Source organism: Phaethon lepturus, unplaced genomic scaffold, assembly GCF_000687285.1.
Source record: "Phaethon lepturus isolate BGI_N335 unplaced genomic scaffold, ASM68728v1 scaffold25798, whole genome shotgun sequence".
NCBI lineage: Eukaryota > Metazoa > Chordata > Aves > Phaethontiformes > Phaethontidae > Phaethon > Phaethon lepturus.
This window is the reverse complement of record NW_010555958.1, coordinates 17,598-42,242: the sequence shown is the minus strand read 5'-3', so window position 1 is coordinate 42,242 and position 24,645 is coordinate 17,598. Positions and strand designations below refer to the sequence as shown.

General features: G+C 41.1%; 1 protein-coding gene across 1 annotated transcript in view; it reads left to right on the top strand.

The window, feature by feature from the left end:
• The window catches only part of GSK3B (glycogen synthase kinase 3 beta), a gene marked incomplete at its 5' end in the record, with an annotated part of 51,601 nt that overhangs the window by 13,633 nt on the left and 13,323 nt on the right, over window positions 1–24,645 (top strand). The window contains 4 exons of the mRNA XM_010292340.1: window positions 301–398; window positions 11,092–11,187; window positions 22,127–22,165; window positions 24,559–24,645. The exon at window positions 24,559–24,645 is cut by the window's right edge and continues 118 nt beyond it. Of these exons, the coding sequence (XP_010290642.1) occupies window positions 301–398; window positions 11,092–11,187; window positions 22,127–22,165; window positions 24,559–24,645 (320 nt within the window). The remainder of the gene's footprint in view (window positions 1–300; window positions 399–11,091; window positions 11,188–22,126; window positions 22,166–24,558) is intronic.

The window sequence follows — 24,645 nt, the reverse complement described above, 5'->3', positions numbered from 1 at the left end:
CTACATGTGTAAGTTTTTATGTCAATATAATACGGTGTTCAACATTATTTTCCAGTTCTCATTTGTCTCATGGTTTGACTTCTAAGACAACTGCCCACTGTTGCTTTATGCCAGGTAGCTGTGTTTCTAGAGTAATACTTAGGGGAGGAATGTTTTTTATTTTTAGCTGTGTTATATACAGTATTAAACATGGCAAAGAAGAAAGTAAGTAGCTTAAAACTGCTGGTTTTTATATGAATGGCCTAATATGTACCTCTTACTGATACCTTTTCCTGTCCTCCACTTCTTTCCCTTTTTTAGATGTGTGGTCAGCAGGCTGTGTATTGGCTGAACTGTTACTAGGACAACCAATCTTTCCAGGTGACAGCGGTGTGGATCAGTTGGTGGAAATAATCAAGGTATGGAATTTTAAGTGTGTTTTTGACTGCAGTGTTCCTTGGGAATCAGCATGAAAATGTGCATTGTTATAACCTTGTCAACATACATATTCTGTGACCATTGTGCAGGGTGTTGCATGTAAACAGTGTTTGGTAACACTTATCATGCTTTTTTCAGAACTTCATGATCTTTATGCCCTTCTTGCAGTCACGAATAACAATATATCATCTTCTAATTGTATAGGGTTTTTCCCCCTCTTAAAGGTTTTAAGAGTGTGCTTGGAAATAGTGCTTACATACTGAGCCAATATTTGTTAATGTGTGATTCCCATTCTTTAAGAATCTGGCTCTTTCTCCTTTGTTGCATGCAATTAGTACTTGGCTTTGAAAACGGTGTTATTAGATTTCCTTGTGCCAGATTCTTCACATATGTAGCCTTCTCTTCTCTCTTCCTTCCAGCTCTTTGAGGTGAAAGGTTATAAAGGGCACTCCTTTTGCAGATGGAGAATCGGGAAATGTGGGGCAAAGATACCTCCACCTGAAGAGACTTGTTTTTCAAGTGAAAAAGACCTAATGTTTCAGAATACATAACATTTATATCACTTACGTTCAAACACATCTTGATTGATTTCATTTGGTAAGCTGTGAATATTCTGTGATTCTCAAATTAGAGGCATGGAAGAATAATTCATAGCTTACAAGATTGGTGTCTGACTTCCCAGCACCCTAGTCTCCCACACCTCCTTCAACTTCTGCAATGAAAGAAGCGAGATTTCTAGGGAGAGCAGTATGTTTTTCCTCTGAATCTATACTATGCACTTAATATGATGGTAGTATTACAGAGGGTAAAGATGTGTGCACATGCTGTTCAGCTTTATTGATTTCATCACCACAAGGCGACCTTCCTTGGTTTTGCCACTTAACTGCCATCTTACATGTACATACACATGTATATTGATACATGTATGTTTGTGGGGCATGCATGTGAAAATTCCCTCAAAACCAAAACGTGTGGGTGAAAGAGTATAACTTTCTACTTGCATGTGTGTTATTCACTAGAATAGCTGCTCGTGTCTTTGTCCCTGTCCTAACAGTGTGTATGTCACCAACCAACACAAGTTGTCACTCTCCTGCGTGGAGGATGTGGGCTGGTGAGGCTCAGTGGCCTGCTCTCTGGTCTCAGTGGGGTGTGCTCTGACCTTTCTAGGCTCTCGTCATGTCTCCTCCAGCTCTTCACCATGTAAACCTAGCTTCTATTACAGTGAGTTTGTCTGGAAATCCTCCAGTCAACTCCTTTCCTCTGGAGGCTCCATGTCTTGCACCTACTTCTCCTATGACTTTCTTGGTTTCTTACTGTTGCCTTTCTGTCCATGGTATTTCAAGACCCCTTCGATGGCCAGAGTTCCTCAGGAGTTTGTGCAGTAAACTGGCATTTGCCTTGGGACATCTTCAAAAAGGCCTGTTTTGTTTCTTGATTAATGTCTGCAATCCCAATAAACTACATCTAGTGAGTTTTTGTAAATACAACTGTTTAGAACACGATGACAGTCCTATAAGTCATTCTGTGGCTCCATCAGAAATCTGAGAGTAGAGAGGCCTTACTAGCAAAACCATAGTGCTCTGCCTTACCATTGCTTTGATTTTCACAATGTGGAAGTAAAATAATTAGGAAACATATGTCTTCTCGTTATTGAGATGCTTGCCAAGCAGAGATTGTGGTTTGGTTCAAAGTTTGCTAGAAGCTGTTACCATGAGTTGGACATTTTCAGTTCTGCAGTATTGGAAGTAAACTTGTGTGCACTAGTAATTTGATAGCTTGTATGTGCTCTGATTGTGATGATTCGATTACAAAGTTATACTACTGAGACAGTATGTTTTAGGAAAGTCTGAGAGGACAAATGCTGTAAATCTTACAGTAGTAGTCACAAAAAAGGATATTCACTGAATCCTTAAGGAAGTATGATGGAAAATATGAGCCTGAATGGGTGGGTGCTATAAATATTCTTCTGCCCATGTATGTGTTACCGGGGCAGTATATATTCTCAAGCCAACCCTGGAAGAGAAAATGAGTGCAAACTGGTGAAATGGATTGTTTTTCAGTGCCCTTGTGTATCAAATCTTGTGTTGTGAAATTTTGTATCAACTATTCAGAAAAGCCCTGGCAGAAGGCTAAGGTGAGAATAGAGAGAGAGTTGTGTTTGAGAATATTGCATTCAAAAATCAACAGCTGTGAGAAATTGTCTAGAAGAGACAATTTTCCATCCTGCCACCTGTTGGCAGGGTTTTATCCCACCTACTATGTATCCCTTAAAAGTGACCAATAATCAAATTGAGCTGATTCGTTTTTGAAATCTGCAAAGCAGTCCATTCTGCTCTTCGCCACTCCCAGCATGATGCTTGAATTCAACTTGGATTTGAAAGATTAGCATTAAAAAATGCAACCTGTGTTTATTGAGTGAGCGAGCTTGGGTTCTGCAGCCTCAATACAGTCAAGACATACAATTCTGCAGCATAAAAATTAGCAGAATGTTAGGTCTTGGGCACAACATGTAAAATGTTAACTTGTACAAGATTTCATTTAGAATAGGATTAATTTAAAAAAAATTTTTTTACAGATGGTGTCCACCTCTTCCATTTGCTGCCGAATAGCAGAATACTACTATTTAAAGCTTTCATTGTAGTACAGACTTGTTTTAAAGCTAACTGGCTGTGGGAGAAGCAGAGCTGTGGGATTTGCAGTTGTAGAATGGTAAAAAACTTTGTAGAAGGTTGCAGGTTGGGACTTGTGTGCTGCTGTTTGACTATTTTGGAGCCATGCTTTTCAGATAGCTTCCTTGGAACTCTATAACTGAAACTTACGGGCCCAGAAAATTAAGTATTTTAAACTCCCAAGAAGGTGTATAGTAAAAAAATATTTATTCATACATCAGGAAATGCATCTGACTTTGATCCCTTAAATTTATTTAATTCCACTGCAAGAGAGGTCAGCTTGGAAACTTTTGTGCTGGTTCCTATCAATTCAAGATGACTGAGTCACAGTCATTCTTGCAGCACTTTTGTGAGCCAAGATAAATTTTTCAGTTGTCTCTTCAGTTGCTTACTCAGCTTTGGTATTCAGAGTCCATTTCACAACACAGCAATGGGATGCTACACCTGGGTATGAAGTTTTTGCATTAGGTTGAAGAATGACTTCAAAATGCCGTCACATTAAACTAGTCCTGCCTTCTCATGCAGTTCTTGATGACATCCCCTTGGTACCTGTGTTCATGGAGACAGAATTTCTGTGATGCCTGAGTCTGCCACAGCTTGTCCTTCCTGCAGACTGCATGCCCAGCATCTTCAGTCCCTTGCTGCATCAGAAGCATTTTTGGCTTTTGTCAGATTTTGATTTATTTTCAGCAGTCTTCACGTAGTTTCATCTCAAGCAGTCTTGTAAGATCTTCTCCAGTTGCTTTCGGAGTTTCTTCAGGTCTATTGCATATTTGCAAACTGCTCTGAAAAACTGTGCCCCTCTAAAACCACAGCATCACGTTTGTGTGAATCGAAACAGTCCCCTTCTTTTTAGCTTTTTCTTATCTTGTTCCTATTTCTTTAGAGTCAGTCTTGCCAGATGTTCTCAATCTGTCTGGGAGAGAGAGATCTTTGACCACTTCTGCCTGACAAAATTATATTCAGTGTGGGGAAATACTATCTAGGAGCTCTATCTAAAGAAATTATTTAACCCAAGTACGTTCTTCTTGAATACTTACGCTGTTACAGGAGAGAAATAATTCGCTGTGCTTTTTCCAAAGTTTGATCTTGAATGGTGACTCTTCCTCCTTATTTTTAGCTCTTGCCAGCTATTCTAAATGTTAGGTTATCCCATCGCTGGGAATATCTCAAGAGGATAACCTGATATATTCATTAAAATTCATGCTCCTACTGCATTTCGAGTGACATCTCTTTCAGAAACATGCTCAGTTTCTGAAGTAGGCACAGTGGCAGTGTAGGTGTCATCAGTGGTTGCGTAAAGAAATTGTGTATGAGCAAATGCTACGCCTCGAGGCAGTTGTACAGTCCTGTCCCTGATGGAAGGGTGAAATACACCTCCTTCCAGTGGCCCAGGAGGGTTGCAGTTGCTACTTCCCTATTTAAAATCCACCGTGCAAGTGGGATACCGCTGAATACAGCTCAAAAGAAGGAGCTTTCAGACCACAAGAGGAATTTTTTTCAAGATAACAATCAGGGTGGACTCCCCCATAAATAATTGTGCATGCAGCTTGCAATGCAGCAGTCGTGTCTGCGGGACTGCTGTGACCCCTGTGAAAGCTTGGGAGGTGAGGGGGAGGATCCCTGCCTCCCTCTCAGCTCTGCAGTGTCCCAAAACCATCAAGGGAAAACTGGCTGTCATATCCCCCCAAAACTAAAACATCTTCAACTACAGTTCCCACAGGTAGTGCTTACTTTTTATTCCCCTTTCAAAAGGGGAATTTTGGAAGCATAATGGTTTTGTTTCTAAGATGGTAGTTATCTTTTGAAAGGCTCTTCTTAGCACCTTCCCCCTACTGCCCTCAAAAATGGGAAAAAAATACAAACTGTCTCTGTCAGAATAATGAAATGGCAATAATTGTCTGAGCAGCCCTGGGACATGGGGAGGACAGCATCTGCCAATATGCCTTGTGTTGTCTTAACCAGAAATATTTTTTCCATATGCTGCAACCTAGAGTAAGAAATGCATCAACTAACTTTTGAAGACTGGGGCGGGGGGGGAACGGGACACGAGGAGTGTCTCTCTTGGGTTTTTTGTTTGTTGTGCGTTTTTTTGGTTCCTTCTGAACTGTGTGATTATTCCTTGCACCAAAACTGGCATTTCATGGTAATTTAGGAGAAATAATAAAATCTTCTCCTCATAATTCTCTAGGTTAGGAATGAGGCAAGGAGAAAAACTGTATTAAAAGACAAGCTCAATAGTATCAGGAATCCTATCCATGTGTAACTTTTTGGTCTCTGACAGTTTTACTGAGCTGAATGCCAAGTATAGACTCCATTATAATATATGGCTCATGCTCAAATGTCAAAGTACTATTTTGGGCTCAGTTTTTGAAATAAAATAAATTTGGTTGCAGTAGTTAATGGGGATAGAGGAGCCGTCTCTTCCAGGAGAATAAACAGTAGGAGAGCATGTTTCACTTCATTGGATGTGGTGCTGTGCTAAGGACCTGCCTGCATCTGACACGGGCTTTTACATGGGTCTGCTCTCCTCATCCCTACGGGTGGCACTTTTGCCCAATGTCCCTCCATATCACAACTTGGCTGTTCCTGTGTCTTCATTCATCACTTCCAGTGCTTGCAGACAGGCAGTATAAAAAAGGTGATGAGCAATTATAGTCATGTCAGCAGTGACAATGGTGGTCTTCCTGTTCCTGATGGATAGTTGCTCTTTCGTTTGCAAATAGAATAAATCTCTATATTTGGTTGGCTTTCATTTTGTTTGACAAGAAAGTGTTTTTGAAAGAAAGTGTATATAAAATGGATAAGTTATTTTGTTTTCTACCACAGACCTCTTGAAGTATTATTTCAAAGCTGACCTGTGTTTACTGCTTGAGATGCCAGCACGGTGAATTTTTTAAATAACTATTTGGCACACCTCTCACAGCTTTCTGAAGAGGTGCAGACATTTTTGCAGAAGTATTAATTATGCCATCTGGTAAGCCATACACACCAGACTTCCTGGAGCATGTTTCCTCGTAGACTTGCACGCCCTTCCTGGGGAAGGCTTTATACGGCTGTAACCGTGGCTTTCTAGAGGCTTCTGATTTAAATAACCACCTTCTTCCCTTCTAGTTCAGTCATTACCAGCTGGAGCTTCTGAACCTGTGATGTCCCTATGCTTTTAACTGATTTTTACATTTTGGCAAAGGTTTAGCAGTAATGATGTTTGTTGGAAAGAGCCTTTATTCCACTGGGCTTTGTTGAGACCCTTGCAGTTTGCTCTTCCTCTGCTGTTTCAACAGTGTGGATTTGGTCATAAATAACTCCGTGCAGTTTTGCACTGTGAAGCCAGGTTGGACAGCAGCTGTCTTCAGCATTGGGGTGTAACTGGAGTGTCCTTTGGAGCTGAATATCATCCATCTTTTTCTCCTATGAAGATTTGATTGCAAGAACATAAAATGAAGATCTTTATGCTATTTGTAGGGCATATTCCAGGTTCAGAAATCTCATGTTTATTAAGGTTGATATTATTAGGAACCTGTTGGTTCTCTTTAATTGCTTGAGTTATATACCATTACCTTCACGAACCTTGTTCTGGAATAAAGGTAATTTTGGGAGCTCAATCTTTTACAGATTGATGTCAAGGAAAAACTTTCCAGAAAATACTTGTGAAACCTGTTGTGTGCAGTTTTTGTCCTAAGAGAATCAGAGCAGTATCTGTCTTCTCAGCAAGTGTATTCTTCAGTTAATCTTAGTAGATAATGCTGCTTTTTATTTATTTTTATTTAAGAGATGATGATGACAATTGGGAACAAAGAGCAAGATTAGTTGACCTGTTGTCTGCACTTGCAGGAAGATCCATTATAGTCTCACATAGACCACCTTCATTCAAAAATTTAGTCTTCATTGCATGTGTAGTTTTCTGATGGAATTAACTATCTATTATTCTAGTACTGACTTTGTTTTTGTTCTCACTTTTTAAAAAAAGTGCCCAATTAAAAAAAAAATTTTTTCCTTGATGGTATCACCTTTCATAAGACGCAAGAAGAAGAATAATATATGCTAATCTGCATAGATGTGAATAATTCAGTATTGGACCCTGTATTTCTTAAAAGATCACTGACCTTTGCCACATCAGGGAGATCTTATCAGTGTATAGAAGAATCTGAAGGGAGGGTGTGAAGAAGAGGGAGCCAGGCTCTTTCCTGTGGCATCCTGTGACAGGGTAAGAGGCGATGGGCACAAATCCAAAAATATGTGAAATTCAAAATTCAGTTTGAACACAAGAAAACTGTTTTTGCTGTGAGGATAGTCAAACACTGGAACGTGTTGTCCGGAGAGGTTGTGAAGTCTTCATCCTTGAGACATTCAGAAGCCATCTGGACATGGTCTTGGGCAACTGGCTGTCACCAGCACTGCTTGTGCAGCAGGGGTGGACCAGATGGCCTCCAGAGGTTCCTTCCACCCTCAACCATTCTGTGAAACCTCTCTCCAATGTACATCTGCTCCATAGTATTTTCAGAGTTGATATAGCAAGAGCAGCTGTTTCATGGAATAATTCTGCCAAAAATGGGCAAAGTAATTTATGCTGCTGCTTTGCATTTCAAATGGAAAGAGCAGTCACATACATGACTTCTTTTTTTTTCTTTTTTTTAAAAGAGGTTTTCCCAGTTTTTGCAATAGCTTAAATGATTGCTGTTACTCACCAAGGTTACTTGAATGTACTTCTAATATACTGAAAACTCTGTAAATCAGTGAGCTACAATTTAAAAATCATGTAGTAAACAGTTGGTGTGTTGGAGGGGTGGGGGAAGAAGAGGTACCCATTAATTGCAATTACTACAGGACCTCTTCCAGATGTGTGAAGTACCGGTACAATTCTATAGCTTATCACTTTATCCATCCCATGCTTTTCTTCTGGATTGTGATTTGAATTTAATACAGTCTTTAAAACTTCCATTCTTCTTCCTATCTACTTTCCTTTCCTCTTCTTTCTTTTTTTTGCCTTAATCTGTCTTCAGTACGAATTGAAAGTACAATCTGGCTTTACAATCCAGAGAGAACAAAGTAAATACACTGAGTGGCTAATATAAGTCACTTTTCCTTTTCTAGAGTTATTTTGTGTGCCAAAGGCTGATATGTAACTGAAAGGTCAGGTGAATCCCTTCTTTTCAGCTGGCATGATCCCTCTTACAGTACCTTCTTTTCTAAGCATTCATGAGACCTGAAGCACTGTTCACTTAAATGCCTGTTCTTGAGCTTGCTCCCACCCATGATCTGGAGTTACAGCTGTGTTTTTAGTGAAATATATGGATAGACATTGTCTGTGGGTGCATTGTCCATGAAATTGCCCTTGTCTATCTAACCTGAACTCAGTTTGATGCTACAGGCAGTCTTTACACAGTGCAAGTACCTTTATTTAAGCTCCTGTTCTGAGCAGCCTTAGCAACTGAGCCAGCTTCCTGAATTTTGGCTATGCACAAAAAACCTAATCTTTGCCTCTTCTAAGGAAGAGTTAAAGGAATGGGGGGGGCGGAGAAGGTAAACATGCTTTTAAACAAGTCCTGTTTATGCTAGGGAGGCCTGTAAACTTAGCCTTTAGAAATGGTGGGATAGCAATATAAGTATTCTATAATTTTTCAAGTTAATTCCACTAATCCAAAAACTTACAAAGTTTTGAAAATGGCTTTTATCTTGAATTGGGATGAAAATAATATTTGCAGGTGTGGAATCCCCTCACCTTTTAGAACTGGAAAGCTTTGAGAGCGGTGATCATCAAAGCTTTGAGAGCAGCACCATCCTGGCAGGCTGGCAGCTGGGTGGCTGTGCTCTGGGGGAGACAGACAGAAAAACAGCAGGGAAAGGGCACTTTTTCCTTTCAACTCTTTTTTTTTTTTCTTCCCCTCCTTTGAAAGTTGAGGAAAATGTACAGACTCCTACAAACACCCTCTCTTCTACCACCTGAGCAAAATCTGTTTTCAGACATGCACAGAAAAAAAAAAAATCTTCTGTCAGCTCTGAAGGTAGCCCTTGGCTTTTAGAGTAGGTGGGATTTAAATTCTGGTTAGCAATGGGAAGGTATAAGTTAATGCGATCATTCGTTTTATACAGCTTGTCACTTAAATCTGTTATCCAAGAAGCAACTGTCTGAACAAGTTGCGGGGCTTATTTCCTCTGCTGCTGTTTATTTAAGATTGCTTTGTGGATAGGTATTTTAGTTTGTGTTGTACAGCTCCTATGTTAAATAATAAAGAGATACCAAGCTCCTTTCATAATACCTGATGATAGTTTCTCTGTTGCACAAATTAAACAGTGACACTTGCTCTTCTACCCCTCTACCTGACTCTTTAGAGCACATTTGTGTAATTTTCACTCTTCTAACAGAATGAAAATGTTCACAGATACCAAATATGTAATGAAATGCTTTATCAAGCGGTGAGATAGAGTGCTAACGTCATGTTTTTGATCACATGTTTCCTGACAGTGACAATGCAGTCTCATGAGATGAGATGATAACGTTATGCTAATCTGTATGGAGAGAGATTTGTCATGGGGGGAGTGTAGCATGGCTATAGGGTACCTGTAGGAAGATGAACTTGAGCTCAGCATAGAGGAGCAACTTCTGCCTTTTCCACTTCCTCTGCAGAACGAAATGATACCCAGCAACTGGGTGCAAACAGAAAACAACAGGATTCTTTGAACCTGCTTTGCAGTTTTTATATATAGACAGAAAGCAATGGCTCTCTTATGCGTAGTGCTAACTGAACAGAAAGCACTAATGCTGTACTGCCTGGCTTATTCCCAGAAGGTATTTCTGGAATCCTTTCAAAATCTATCCACACCTACAGAGAGACGTGCGATTGTGTGTTATTTCTCATACAACTACTAATTTGCATGTGTAAATAACATTGTGCAGATCATGGGAATGAGAAGTACAAATTCAAAAAAAGTAAACCAGGGGTGGTATGCATTTTAGTTGCTTCCAGATTAGGTTTAAACAAAGTTTATCTTCCATGTGGAAGTACTGGGGTAGGGAAAACCCACCACCAAAACCCACACAGTTTGGTGAGGGCGGGGGGAAACCTGTCTCTCTCCCCTCAGCAATAACTGGCTGATCTTTTAAGGTTGTTAGAGGGCTGCTGCTGTTCGTGACTTGTAAAATGCAGTCTGTGCTACTGGTCTGATCCGTAATCAGCCATATGCAGTGAGCTGCAATCCCTGAATGTGTTTGTCAGTACTGTTTTATAAGAGCCTAGTTAGAGTGGACTGTCTTCCTCATTGAAATATCACTAAGTTTGAGAAAAATGCTTGAATTCTGTGAAAAACTGTAGAAGATAATTAATTTGTTGACACTGGGCTTGTAGCATGAACTGAATTGCCAGCAAGAGACTACTGAAGTTGGAGCAAGGGCCACAAAGGTGATTAAGAGGCTGGAGCATCTGTCATATGAGGAGAGGTTGCAAGAGCTGGGACTGTTCAGCCTGGAGCAGAGGAGGCTCAGGGGAGTTTCATCAATATGTATAAATACCTGGTGGGAGGGAATAAAGAAGAAACAGCCAGACACTTCTCAGTGGTGCCTGCTGACCAGAGAAGAGGCAGCGGCACAAAGTAAAACACAATAAAAGTCACTTAAATGCAAGAAAACACTTTTTTTTTGTTTGTTTTTGTTGTTACTGTGAGGGTGGTCAAAGACTGGGGCAGGTTGCCCAGGCAGTTTGTGAAGTGTCTTTCTGTGGAGATGCTAAACACCTAGCTGGACATGTCTTTGGCAACCTGTTCCAGCTGACCCTGCTTGATCAGGGGTGTTGGATCAGAAGATCCCAGGAGAGGGAGGTCCCTTCCAACTTCATTGGTTCTGCAAAAATTTTGTTGCTTTGTTCTCAACACTACATTAATTTACTAGTTGCATGGATTGACTTCAGTTAAGTTGTCTCAGTATGTGATAGGTTATACTGTGCTTTTCATTACCATATGAATATGACGCATATCTAAACAATTTGTCTTTTTTTCCTCTCCTTCCTAGGTTCTGGGAACGCCTACAAGGGAGCAAATTAGAGAAATGAATCCAAACTATACTGAATTCAAATTCCCTCAGATTAAGGCACATCCATGGACTAAGGTGAGTCTGTATGAACTGAATAACAAAGATACGTGGGCTGAAAGTAAAAAGTCAAGGAGTTCAGTTTGTTCAGTGGCTTGGTGGCTTTCAGTCTAAACTGCGTGCCTTTAAGCTGGGGAACTGGTAACTTTTGATATAGATAAGGAGAAGAAGGTACTGAAACAGTGCTGTGTAATATCTGTTGGTCTGGGGTTTTGTTCTGAGATTGCCTACAAGTGGTTTTGTTTTTTTAACAATGGTGTGTGTGTGTTTATAGCAGATTGCAATATATCTAAATCCTGTCATGCTATAAATTGATGTGCACAAAAGTCATCTACAAATGAGAAAGTGTTCTAGTGATACCTGTGACATGTTTGTAATGCTGTTACACAATGTGACAATGAGGACTGACAGTCACTTTCTTAACTGGTTCTCTCAGATACTGTTATATTTGTACTCCTATAAGTGTGCTGTTCAGAGGGGGTTGTTTTTTCTTGGAGTTACTTCTTAATACTGTTCTTGTTATCTGTCTTTCACAATGAGATGCTATTGCAGTACATACAGACAATATTATAACCTCCATGATCAAAGAGGAAACTGCTAGCATTAAAACAAGTATATTGCCACACAATTAATCTGTCTTCCACATATGGAAGAATGATGGATGTTTGACTTGGGACAGGATAAAAATTATTTAATTAGCCTCTTGGGTGTGGAATAAGTTAAATATGGAGTCTTAAGCAGTTGAAGCCTGGGGTAGTTAATGTTTTCTTTTTGCTGCTTGAGAAATGGCTGATGTAGTAGCAGTATATTCTCATCGTATCTTAACAGCTCAGGTTTCCTTCTGATAAGAAAGTAGTGTGTATGCATGGAAGGGTCACATTCCTAGCTAAGCATGTGTCCAGGTCAGACTCTTTTGGACAAAATGCTCTGTGGTGGTAGAAACTCTGTATAAAATAACTAGACCTCATTGAGAGTCTTTGTGATAGCAAGCCATGTACCCAATAGGTACATGCTAGGCCGGGTACTGCAAGTCACTATTTTTGTGATAGATTCTCCACAGAGTTATGCACCACCTGAATTCTCCCTTTCCCCAGTAATCTGCAGGTTGCATTTCCATATCCAGGTTTATTTCTGTGGGTTGGTTAAGTGATTTACAATAGTATTAAAGGTCAGTAAATCCAGCAAGGCTTTCTAATACCTTGTGTTAACAGGGGGAAAAAAAAGGGCAAATTAAATCCTTGAGAGTTGATCTCTTCAGTTTCAAATTGCATCATGGTAGAAGTTGCAAGGGTAAGTCCAAAAGCCATGGAGCATTGAATACAAGGGTTGCATCTGAATTCCTGCAGTGAAGGTGTTTGGATTAGGAGGGGTTAAATTAATATGCAAGGGAGTAGGAGTGCAGAGATGTACTTTAGGACACAGAATAAGCATCTAAGCTAGCTATGCAACTGATCTTCTGCCTGAATAGTCTTAAGAATCATCTGTATGCACTTGATGGTCTGTTAGACCACAACAGAGAACTTCTGGCAAATGGAAGCTTCAAGAAAAAAATTAGACTTCCTTCCATTTATATGAATGTTTTTTGGTCATTGTAAAGGATCACAAGTGAAATCAAGTCAGTTCTAAAGAAATGAGAGGAGCTTGCCAGAAGATCAAATCTGCATTCTCTATTAAGACACTTAGTTTTGGAGAGCTGTGCTTGCAACATAACTTCTCATTCTCGAGTCATTCTGCACACACCTTTTCCTGATACTGGCTGGGTGTAGGATAATATTTAAAGCACTTCATTGCAATTTGGTTGCATGATACTTCATTTATGAGATCTGTACTTTTCTTATTATACAAATGCTAAATTAACAAAATGGATTAGCCAGCATGGTGTTGGTAATGATGCTTGTCCTCTCAATGCATTACTTCTAAAGATCCTTTCCTTTCATCATTTTGAGCATGTTGAGCCATGAAGGATTTAAGTGGTAGTATTATGTAAAATTGGTCTTCCTTACCCAGCTGTATTGGTATAACATCTGATGGCATGGCAGTGAGCATGTGCATCCTCTTGGAGCTTCTGTATATTAGAATAGAAAAGTGTGGGACAAAAACCACTTCTGATCTCTGGCTGTCTAATGAGCAGAAAAGGAATGACTAAAGAAGTGAAAGTGCAAATGTTTCTTTGTTAGAACTATGTATGTAACTAGAGTGCTACAGGTAGCTGCCAGCACAACTTGGAGTTTCAGCCTCAAAAGCACAAACCCTTGCCATCTAAGCTAAATAATTACTGAGGATTACAGTAGTTAGAAGGTGGTTGTTTTTGTGAACTAGTTATGACCAGAGGACTCAGCAGACAGAAGTTAAAGGGTGTTTTTGTGGAAGAACTTCCAGGCATCAAGTTCTCAGCATGTTTGAGAGAGAATTACTGAGAATATAGTCACTCCCTGCTATAAGCTCTTTGACCCAAGGGCATTCTCCTTGTTGCTTTGTGACGTTCAATACAACAGGGGTATTTTTCAAAGTTTACGGTTTTATAGGTCCTACTTGGAGTTAATTTCATGCTGTGGAGATGCCCAATGAAGGTGTATGTTTAGCTACTGTCTAGGTATTTAACATCTTCTATGGAGCTGGTTGTATCCAGGCCAACAATCTGCACAAAAGGTTGGTCCATGGTTCACTCTTGTTTTCAGGGAGCTTTCTTGGTAGGAAAAAGCGAGTGTAATGGCAATTAAGAATTTTCTTGGGAAGCTGTAATAGCTATAGGCTGCTTCTGAAATTCTGTGGTGTGGACTTTTGTCAGATGTATTTGGGTCTGGTCTGCTCTCTAGGTATTTCTGGCAGGCATAGATACGTTATTTTCCTACTCGGTGCCATTGTGCTGGTGTGATGCTGCGTTTGCTCTTACCCACTAGGTGAAGAAGAATGGTGGCTGATGCTGTAGCAGAATTAAATAGGCTGTGGGTTTTTTTTAAGAACCAGATAAATTGTTTGAGATTGAAAAAGGTTGAGTCCATGAAGGAATATTGTTTCTTAGATTCATTCCATTGCAGGTTTCAATTGGAATTTTGAGCACAAGTTTTATGGAAATTTGAAGTCTACCTTCAGAGAGATATATATATCTTCGATATTTCAGTAGAAATGGATTGGTATCATCAGAATACAGAATTGATATTCAATGTGATGTAGTAATATGAAGAAAGAGATCTCAAATTAACAAGTGTCTGTCCTCATAGATTCAGAGAGAAATCAAACTGACACTCTAAAGAAGATATTTTTCTATGCTGCAGCAATAATGTGAGTTTACAGTGCAAACTGTTCTCAGACTGTTTTTTCAATCTGTTGACAATTTCAGATTGAAGTACTTTTGTAATTTAAGAGCTGGAATCTCTCATTATAAAATGTACAGAGGCCTCTCTCTCATCTCTCCAAGGTAGTTCTGTGTTGCCCAAGCACATGTGTGTGTTTATACCAATTACGTGCGTGATGCAGATGATGATGGGAGCTCAGTGTGTCCCTGGCTAGCAAAAGCAAACAGAATCTGAACTTTCCAGGAATCTTTCAAACAGTTCTTCCAAAACAGGACTTCTCTGTTCTTCCCCTGTAGCACCCTACCCCCACAATCCCAGCCCCAAAAGGAGAAATCTGGGACATTTTCATTCTTTTAGGGGGGTCCTCTTTAGAATATCGGAGTGTTTAATTTAGTAACATAGCTGTTCTTTTCATCCAGACCTTCCTTTGTTTTCACTTGGTACAGAACATTTTGTATTCATGGAGGTGCATCCTACTGCTTGTCTGCCTTGGTCTGCAAGTAAGTAGCATTAAGTTGTAAGAGAAGCAAGGTTTTGGAAGGTTGGGAATATCTTTCAACTAACTGATAGAGTTGGAAAAAAATGGGTAGGCTTTTAGACACACAATTATGTCTTCAGGTATATATTGGGTTGGAAAGCCTGTCCATTTTTTCCAACTGTATCAGCTCATTGAATAAAAGTTACTACCCTTTCTGGAGGCTTTGCTGCTGCTTGTTTTTTAGTAGGTCAGAACTTTTCTGTATCTTTTAGCCACCTCAGTTCCTTGAAGTTTCTTTCTTCTTGGAAGTGCAGTCTGATCTCTGCTACTAATCTTTATACTTGTTTCTCTTCTGACTAACCTTCATCTATACTTTATAACTGTGTGGCTGGAAAGGCAAGAAGAAAATCTGAGCTCAAATGCAAAATTGTACATCACAGGGCTGTTGAAGTTCAGCTTTGGGCAATTAGCTTTCTCCGAAGCTTTCAGCCCTTTTGGAGGCGGGCGGGTAGGGGCAGTGCGGTGGCTGACAAAAGGTCTAAATGCATGCTTCATAAGGTTGTGTTAGTTAGGCGTTGCTTACCATGGCCCCATTACAGCTGGCCTTTATCCTAGCGTTACTCAGATTCTACCTTCAGATCTCAAATCCTTTGGGTTCTGAAAAACAAAGATAGTGCTGTGATTATTTCCAGAAATATGAAAAATGTCCATCTGTGACAGCCTTTCCCCTTGCATCCAGTTAGTAAAGGATCTAATTTGAGTAAGGTTGTATTGTAGTAAACATAATTTAATTATGTACTTTAGGCCTCTTCAGCATGGGGGAGATGACTCATTTGGATTTTTTCCTCACCCAAGGATGCTTCCACATCTTTGCCAGTAACGGAATTATAATGAACTGACTTATCTATTTTGGAACCAGTACTCATTAATGTCTTCATCAGTGGGCTTGAGTGCACCCTCAGCAAGTTTGCAGATGACACCAACCTAGAGTGATGTGGTTGACACACCTGAGGGACAGGATGCCATCCAGAGGGACCTGGACAAGCTCCAGGAATGGGCCCATGTGAACCTCATGATGTTCAATAAGGCTGAGTGCAGGGTCCTGTACCTGGGTTGGGGCAACCCCCAGTATCAGTACAGGCTGGGTAATGAAGGGATTGAGAGCAGCCCTGGTGAGAAGGAGTTGAGGGTACTGGTGGATGAAAAGCTGGGCATGAGCCAACAATGTGCACTCAAGCCCAGAAGACCAACTGTATCCTGGGCTGCATCCAAAGCAGTGTGGCCAGCAGGTCAAGGGAGGTGATTGTGCCCCTCTACTCTGCCTTGGTGAGACCCTACCTGGAGTCCTCCATCCAGCTCTGGAGCCCTCAGCACAGGAAAGACATGGACCTGTTGGAATGAGTCCAGAGGAGGGCCCCAAAAATGATCAGGAGGATGGAACACCTCTCCTATGAGGACAGGCTGAGAGAGTTGAGGTTCTTCAACCTGGAGAAGAGAAGGCTCCGGGGAGACCTTACTGCAGCCTTCCAGTGCTTAAAAGGGGGCTTCTAAGAAAGGTGGGGACAGACTTTCTAGTGAGGCCTGTAGCGATAGGACAAGGGACATCAGCTTTAAACTAAAAGAGGATAGACTTCTACTAGATAGAAGGAGAAATTTTTCCCAATGAGGGTGGTGATACACTGGTGCAGGTTGCCCAGAGAGGTAGTAGATGCCCCATCCCTGGAAACATTCCAGGTCAGTTTGGATGGGGCTCTGAGCAACTTGATCTAGTCCCTGCTCATTGCAGGGGGCTTGGGCTAGATGACCCTCAAAGTTCTCTTCCAATCCAAACTGTTCTATGATTCTGTACTCTATAATACAACCAACTGTGGTTCTGCACAACTTCAGCTGCAGCCAGGAGTGGCCAATTGTTTTGGGAAAGTGCCAGAAGGGATGAGCTAGAGCCTGCAGTTTTATCTTAGACACTGTTTTCCTCTGCTATAATAATTTGGCTTGAGGACACAGACAGAAGAATGCTCTGAACAGTATAAATAATGGGGTGCAGGGAGGGGAAGGAAGCACTTACGAAGTTGGGAGGGACCCTGCCCTAATCTGATGCAACTTTATTGTGATGGCACAGTGCTGCAGAGAGAAGTCCTTGTGTATTCATCCACAAGAGGAGCTTTGGATATTGACTTTGGGATCCATATTTCTGCCTATATTATGAAATAATTTCTGGTGATATTATAAAATACTTGGCAGGTATTTTCGTCTGAGTATCCTCTGTGTGTGTGTGTGTGTGCGCGCGCGCGTGTGTATTCTTTGTATACATTTCACCATACTAATCACTTTACCTTGAATGTTGAATTTTTCTGTGCTTGTAGCAGACAATCCTGTTGTCTTCTCCAAACTCTAGGACTGGGACATTAAGAGTCTGGTCTCTGTCATGATCGTATTTTTCCACCCTCCAGAGTCAGTTTCATGTCTTCATCCTACTCTTGCTCTCCTGGTTCTTGTCTCATTTTTAAGCAGATTGTTTTGCTTGTAATGCTTCCAAAGTGACTGCTCATACTGTAGATTTGAGGAAGAATACCAAACAGTAAAATGGATAAAGAGACAGCTCGTTTTGTCACTTCTAATTATAACTGATGATAAAAGAAAGCAAATTCTTTTGTCAGAAATCTTACAAGTGGACATGCATTTGAATTAAAACTGAAAAGGCAGACTCTTCTTTCTGAGACTGAGGTCTCATCTTTTGTAGAGCTACAAGTGTACAGTGGAGATCAGATGTTTCTTTGGGTGCACTTTCATAATTGGCAGAAGTTCATCATTGAGCGGGGTCAGTTCTCCACCTCTCACCCGCATATTCCTGATGCCTCCCCATCTGCATTATTGTTTGAATAATAGCAAAAATCTCTTGAATAGTACAAATGTTCAGGATTTGGATCACCTTCCTTACCTGGCTGACCATTCAGCCCTGACTGCAAGTGTTAGGACAAGGGAACAGGTCAGACCTGCATGGCTAAGAGAAGGGCAGAACTGTATTTTCCAGCGTGAACTGGAGGTGATTTGTGCCTGTTGTGAAACCATGCCCTGACCTCTTTCTGAAGAGTACAGTTTGGTTTTTCACTTTGTGTGTAATGACTTTCTAGGCAAAGAGTGGAAACAGCTCTGCTGGAGACTAACTTAAAAAAAACAAGGTTTTCTGGCAAGTTCACGTTTCCCAGCTCCTTTTGTAGGAGCAATGATTTTTGACAGTGTAAATCTCTTATCTCCATCTAAAGCATGAGAAAAGAAGCCAGGTTTGTCAGCAGGTAAATTACCCTGCCTCTGCCCAATTTGTATGCAGTAAAGAAAGTACTGCTTAACAATAAATGAGTGAGCACTAATGTAACGCATCAGTGCAACTACAGAAATCAAATGCCAAGTTTAACATGTCTTCTGCAATGGACCATCTGTTTATCTGTCCCATTGCAACACATCTGTCTATGTGGTTCCCATGCGGCTGTCCCATCAAGGCTGCGAGTACTGCCAGAGGTAGATTTTTGGGGCTTCTCTCTGAGAAGGGGAGCTGTTTTGTTCTGTTGAGCTTTGTTGCTTTCCTTTAGAGCTTGATAGAAGCAGAGCGCATGCACTGAGTAATAAACACTAGCTCATTCTGTCCCTGCCGGGTCCTCAATGGAAGGAGCCCAGTAACAAGTGTGTGGTCTCAACAAGAAGTAGCTTTGGAGACAGGTTCCTGGTCCTGTTCCCAGTTCTGTGTTGGCTCATTTGTAAGCCACTTAACCCTTCTGTCTTTATTTCATTTTCCTCTATCTGTTGAAGTGGCAACTGCCAGGGTTTTTTGACTAATAAGGCGTTTGCTATTTCTGAGCTGCTTCTTAGAAAAAATGTAGGGGGATTTAATCAGAGAAGGAAGTTGGGGGCTTATGTATGATTTTAAATAACTTCCAACACCAGTGCATCTTTGGTGGGCTTTTTAACCTTCATTTGTATCACATGAATTTTATGCACTTTGAAGTAGCCAAATGGCCTATTTCAGAAATCGTGTTCTGAAATTCTTAGGCCTGTGGAGCAAGACTGGTCCCAAGGCAAGAGCTTCAGCTGCCGCTTTGGGTTTCCCCGTGTTAGGTGGAGCTCAGTGTAAACATTGCTGTCCTGCATATGTCTCTTCCCTCTCCTTTTGTGTTTATGAATGTGTCATGTTTATCATAAGACTCATTACCTTAAACTTGCCTGACTGAAATATCGCTTCATGTTGTAAAGTCGTGGTAATTGCATTTTTAAACAGTTGGTTTTGAGGGTCGTGTCCTACACCTGAGAACTTCAATCACTTGTAAACAGTACAAGCTTTTGGTCGAAGGGAGGAGCTTTCTCTCTTGCCTAATGTTCATGTGCCATCAAAAATGTGCTTACAAACCAAAAGGAGATGTGCACAGACTGTCAGCCTGAATCAGTGGTGTGGGTGGTTCTTGGCAAAGCATGTGAGTCTCTGAAGCTGGTGAGGAAATTTTTAACTGTGGTGTCACAAACTTGATGCGTTAGCAACAGATGTCATTTTCATAAGCCTCTCCTCTCTTAGGGAGCACAGCATGAGAGTGGTATTCACAGTCTGCATGCAAAACGCATAGTGGTTGACAGCATGAAGTCATGTCTTTTAATACACATTGGCTAGAAGAGCACCTTGGTGTAACATTGTGAAGCTTTGGCTTTGGGCTTAATTAGACCAAAACGGCACAGCTCCATGTTGTGCATGGAAAGTGTGTTTGAAGAATGTGAATGAAGTGAAAGTCAGAGCAACCATTCTGTTAAAACAATACTTAGCTCTTGCCCCATGTGGTTTTATTTGAGAGCTGAATGCTGATGTGAATGAAGTGAAATAGGAGAATCCTGTGCTTTCTATCCTTTTTCTTTCATCTTTACATGCATGCAAAAAGAAAAAAATAAATAAAATTCAGAAGGGGCATGAACTCTGCTACACTGGTAGGAACTATTTCAAATTAGTAAGATAAAATGTGACTACCTCTGCTAGTGCTAGTGCACTTCATCTAAATTGAAGTCACTTGGGAATGAGAGCCACACAGTGTGCCGGGGCATTTAAGCCTGGCAGTCGTTTTTGAAATGTTGAAGACTCTGGTAGTTCCAGAAAAATGAAGGAGGAGTAACATTAAAAAATTGACATTGATAGCAGTGTAACTTAGAAAGGAGAGGGGTGTGTGTCTGGCTTTGCTGTGTAGCTGTTACGGTCTGTCAGTGTTTGAGCATCACCAGCATGCCTGAACAAAGAAAGTACTCGCACTGGTCCCTAAGCTTTTTGGTGAGGTATAGATTTATTGGGATCTGAAGTGGGGGTGGGGGGACAGGACCCAAAGGCACCAAAAGCTGTGGTTTTGGATGAGTCGGCATTTCCATTTGACATGATCATTCAGAGATTGTTGTAGCTCATCCAAAAAATCCGAACAACCAAATAAAAAAACAGCGACCTGGGTCTCAGCCTGAAATTCATTTGCTTTGCAGAAACAAGAGGTTTTGAGTTATGCAAGTGCAAATTTTCCTTGAAGAATATTGTATATAAAGCCTTTTTTTTTTTTTTGCATTTGTTTATCTCCAAAACAGGTTCATTTTTTAAAATGAAAACTTGAGCCTTCGGTCCCTCCTGTGGACAAATAGCCTTACACATGGTCTTGTTTCATTTTAGAAAAATGAATTGCTGCGCCGGTGGGGGTAGTATTTGATTGCTTTAAAAGTTCCTGTCAGTGTTTTATTTTTGTTTTTTGTTTGTGGACTTGCTGTGCCTTTTGCCCGGCCATATTTAGTCTGCATACTAAATGTTAGTCTGCCCAAACATTTTACTTTGTGCACTTAGCTTTTTCCTTTTTTTTTTCTTTCTCCTTTTTTCTTTCTTTTTTTTTTTCTTTTGCTTTCACCCAGATGTATTTTAGACCGAGACAGACTTTGCTCCGATGGGCCGGATTTTAGTCCGTGCACTAAATTTTAGTCCGCAGACTAAAAGTAATCCGCGGATTATTTATGGAATCGATTCCCTCACTGAGAACTACAGAGACCTTAATCTCCCACTGAGCTGAACATGCGAGGGGCTTCATGGCTCACGTGTGCTGCTGTCTGTCTGTCCTCCCACCCCTTCCCGCCACGGAGCGCCGTCCTAGAATTGCCTTGGTGTTGGCGCCCTGTGGCATGGAAGTGCCGGTGTACCCATTGCCGCAGGCGGCAGCCGCTCCTTGTAGTTCTTGGTGGGCGAATTGGGCAGCTTTCCCGGTGAAACTGTGTTGAATGGGAAGAGCTAAAAGACCACAGGGGTTTTCGCTTTTATTTCTTAGGGCATTATTCAAAAGGGAGGTGGGAGGGGACAAATTGAGGAGGGGAAAAATTTCTTAAGTGACAGGTGCGATGGGTATGAGGGGGAATAAACCCACAATAGAGAGAAATTCAGTCCATACCCGCACTCCTGAGGTGGTACGTCCAGTTCCTGAAGAATCCTAAAGAGATAATGCCAGCAAACAAAATCCAGTGGCGGGGGAAGTCAATCCAAAATGGAGAATAATCCGCGGCGGCCTGAGGCACTCGTAGCTCACGCAAATTAAAAGCTTCCAAATTCAAAGTACAGATCTCGGATTTTTACTTTCTCCTCAGCACAAATTATAATTTGCTAGGGGTTTGGGTTTTTTGGGGCGGGGACGGAGGGAGCGGGGGTGGTGGGAACAAAACAAAATTACCCAAAAGTTTGCATTGTTTCTCTGGGACAGATTTACAAGTGGGATGCACCTTTGGGGACAAACTAATCTGGCCCCATTGTCTGTGGACATTCATATCCAGGACCAAGGACTGAAAATTCTTTGTGATGGGAATTTCAATTACCCTTTTAGTTCGAGTTAGAGTTTTTATTTCAATTTTTTTTTTATTTTTTTAGTAAATGCACTGGCATTGGAACATAAATTTAATCTAGAAATGTTTCTATACTATGCCTCACCATTGCACAATCAATTTTTTTTTTGGCATACACTGTGGTGAAGTTGGACTTGCTGCTATGGAGACTGATGTTTAAAGTTTCTAATTGTATAAACATTTTCTATGTCCCCCACACCATGGATTTCTTATAATATTGGCTATATTTTTCCTTGCTGGACTATTCTCTTTTGGATTGACTCCCCCTGTTTGGATTATTTCACTGCATTATCATCTTTAGGACTCGTCAGGAACAGGACATTTCACCTCAGGAGTACGGGTATGTACTTAAACATTTTTTCAAATTACTAGGCCTAGCCTTGAAAAAAAGGAGAGAAATGGTAGAAATGGAATATTTGAGTTCAGACCGCATCCCTGAGGCAGCAGCCAGGTGAATGTTTTAACACAAGGTGATCGAGATGAGATGGGCACAGACCTGTAACTCACTTCCTGTGTTAGTCACCACTTGTTGCAGGGGGAGGCTGTGTGAGGCCTTCTGATTTATTTTTTCCATTTTTTTCCCTCCCTGGTTTGAAGCAGTTAGGACAGACATCAGGGACTGCCTCCTCCAAGTAACTAATTTCTGATCCAAAGGTGGGCTGAGTAGTTCTCAACAGGGTCTAGGAAACAGATGTTAAGGTTTCACTGACTCAAAAATAAAGGAGTTTGAGTGGACAGTAATAGTACTCCTTTTGCAGATGGCAGATTTATGACTGTCTGCCTACTAATTTGCTCAAGATAAGGGCTTGTCGTCTTTGCCTTAAAGAAAAAAAAATGTTGGTTGGTTTTTGGGTTTTTTTTACATCTCTATAGTAGCTGATTAATGAACTGTCCTGAGGGAAAAACACAGCTAAGAGTAAAGTACTTCGGTTTCAAGCTGTGGTACATCAAGCCTGTTAAAACATGAGTGAGAAAGCACATGAGGGACACCTCAGTAATTTTACCTCATGTTAAATACCAAGTCACTTAACTTCTGGGGATTTATGTCAGGACACATTCATTTGTGCTACTTATCATAGGGTTGTTTTTTTTAAAAAAAAAAAAGTTCTTTTTGGTTTTGTTTTTGTGGTTTTTTTTCCTCTTAATTGGAGACAATCTTAGATTTTGTTCTGGTCAGGCTGTGACTTGGGAGTGATACTTCCATCCATTTTGCAGTATGGCTAGCGATCAGAGCTTTGCAGGCAGCAGGCACAAAACAGCTTCTGCTGCCCCTCAACATGACTGTACGTTCACGGCACAGTGGTCAGCAGAAGTTCTCTGCCAGCAGCGCTAAGCTAAAGCCTTTCCTTCTGTCATGACAGGCCTCATGCAAAAACTTTCTTGGTTTGTTTTGCATTAAGCTGGTAGTAGAATTAAATTCTGCTCTTTTAGTACCTGGCTCTTTGACTCCTCAAGCCAGGATTCTCTGCCATGCAAGTTAGTACAGCGCACGCTGCAGGAAACTTGGGTGCTCCTGAGCCAGCTGGGCACCAAAGGGATAAAATTTCAGTCCCTGGAGAAGTTAGCATTTGTGTTTGATTCTCATTCAGGAGACCATATGTCTTTGGTTTAAAACCTACTTAAGCAGTGCCTGTGCGAGTTGCTCACCTGTGATTAACTAGCATGTCATGCACTGATTTATTTATTTATTTATTTATTTTTGCTCCTTGGTGCTGTGTGGCTTGGGCTCACCTGCACTGGTGCAAAAGCATTTGGGAATAGCTCAATTTTTACCAAAAATGCTGGCATCAGAATTTGTCTCACACCCACCCCACTCCCTTTTCCCTTGCCTGCCTAACACCTGCAGCATAGTGAGAGACAAGGTGCTTGAGGAGGCCCTCCAGGTCACATACATAATTAACTCATATTTTGCTTTTGATGTAATGAGAAAGGAGGATGGGGGGGTGATTAGCAGTGGGTAGAACCATTCTTAGAGCTTTAAAACAAAGCTGCAGTGAAGAACTCCTTTTTGTAATCACTCAAGGTAAAATTTTATTAGAGTAAAATAGTTGATTCTCTTGACACAACTTTCAGCTATCCTTACAAATACCAAATGTGCAGGAATTTTCCCAATAAACTTACGGGAATGAGTTGCCAGAATAAGGTCACGGAAGGAGTAACTTGCAAATTAGAGCTAGTCATTTCCTGCACCCCACCCGTGCTTTCCTTGTTGTTCTCCAAAGTTGAACAGCAGCCTCCATAGCAACAATCTGACCTGCTTGCCTGCAGAAGTCCCTGTTAGTAAGACTTCATTCACTAGCCAAAAAAAACCCACAACCCAAAACTGTAGCGGGGCCTTAGTCAATTTTCACATTCAGTGAATCCTGCTCATTTGAACCCTCCTCCCCACCTTCACTCCACCCCATATGCATGGCTGGTAGCACCTGTGTGTGTTTGTCATGATTATTGAATGAGTTTCCCCTTCATTCTTAAAGTTGTTTTTCTGAGTGCGCGCTCATGAAGTCTCTTGCTGGCATTGCACCTTCACTCTAGTGCAAGACGTTGCAATTAACCCTTTCTCAACCCCAGGAACTGGATTTTCCCATCCGTACTGGAGGACTTTGATTAGCACAAACCACAAGTTTGTTCCAGCTGCTTGGGCAACGAGAGGTTTAATTGCTCTGACTTGCTTCTCTTCAGCAAAGAAGAACATACCCAGACAACCTGTTTCTCCTTGCTTGTTTTATTTTTTAGGTCTTCCGGCCACGCACTCCACCAGAAGCAATTGCGCTATGTAGCCGTCTGCTGGAGTACACCCCCACTGCCCGCCTGACTCCCCTG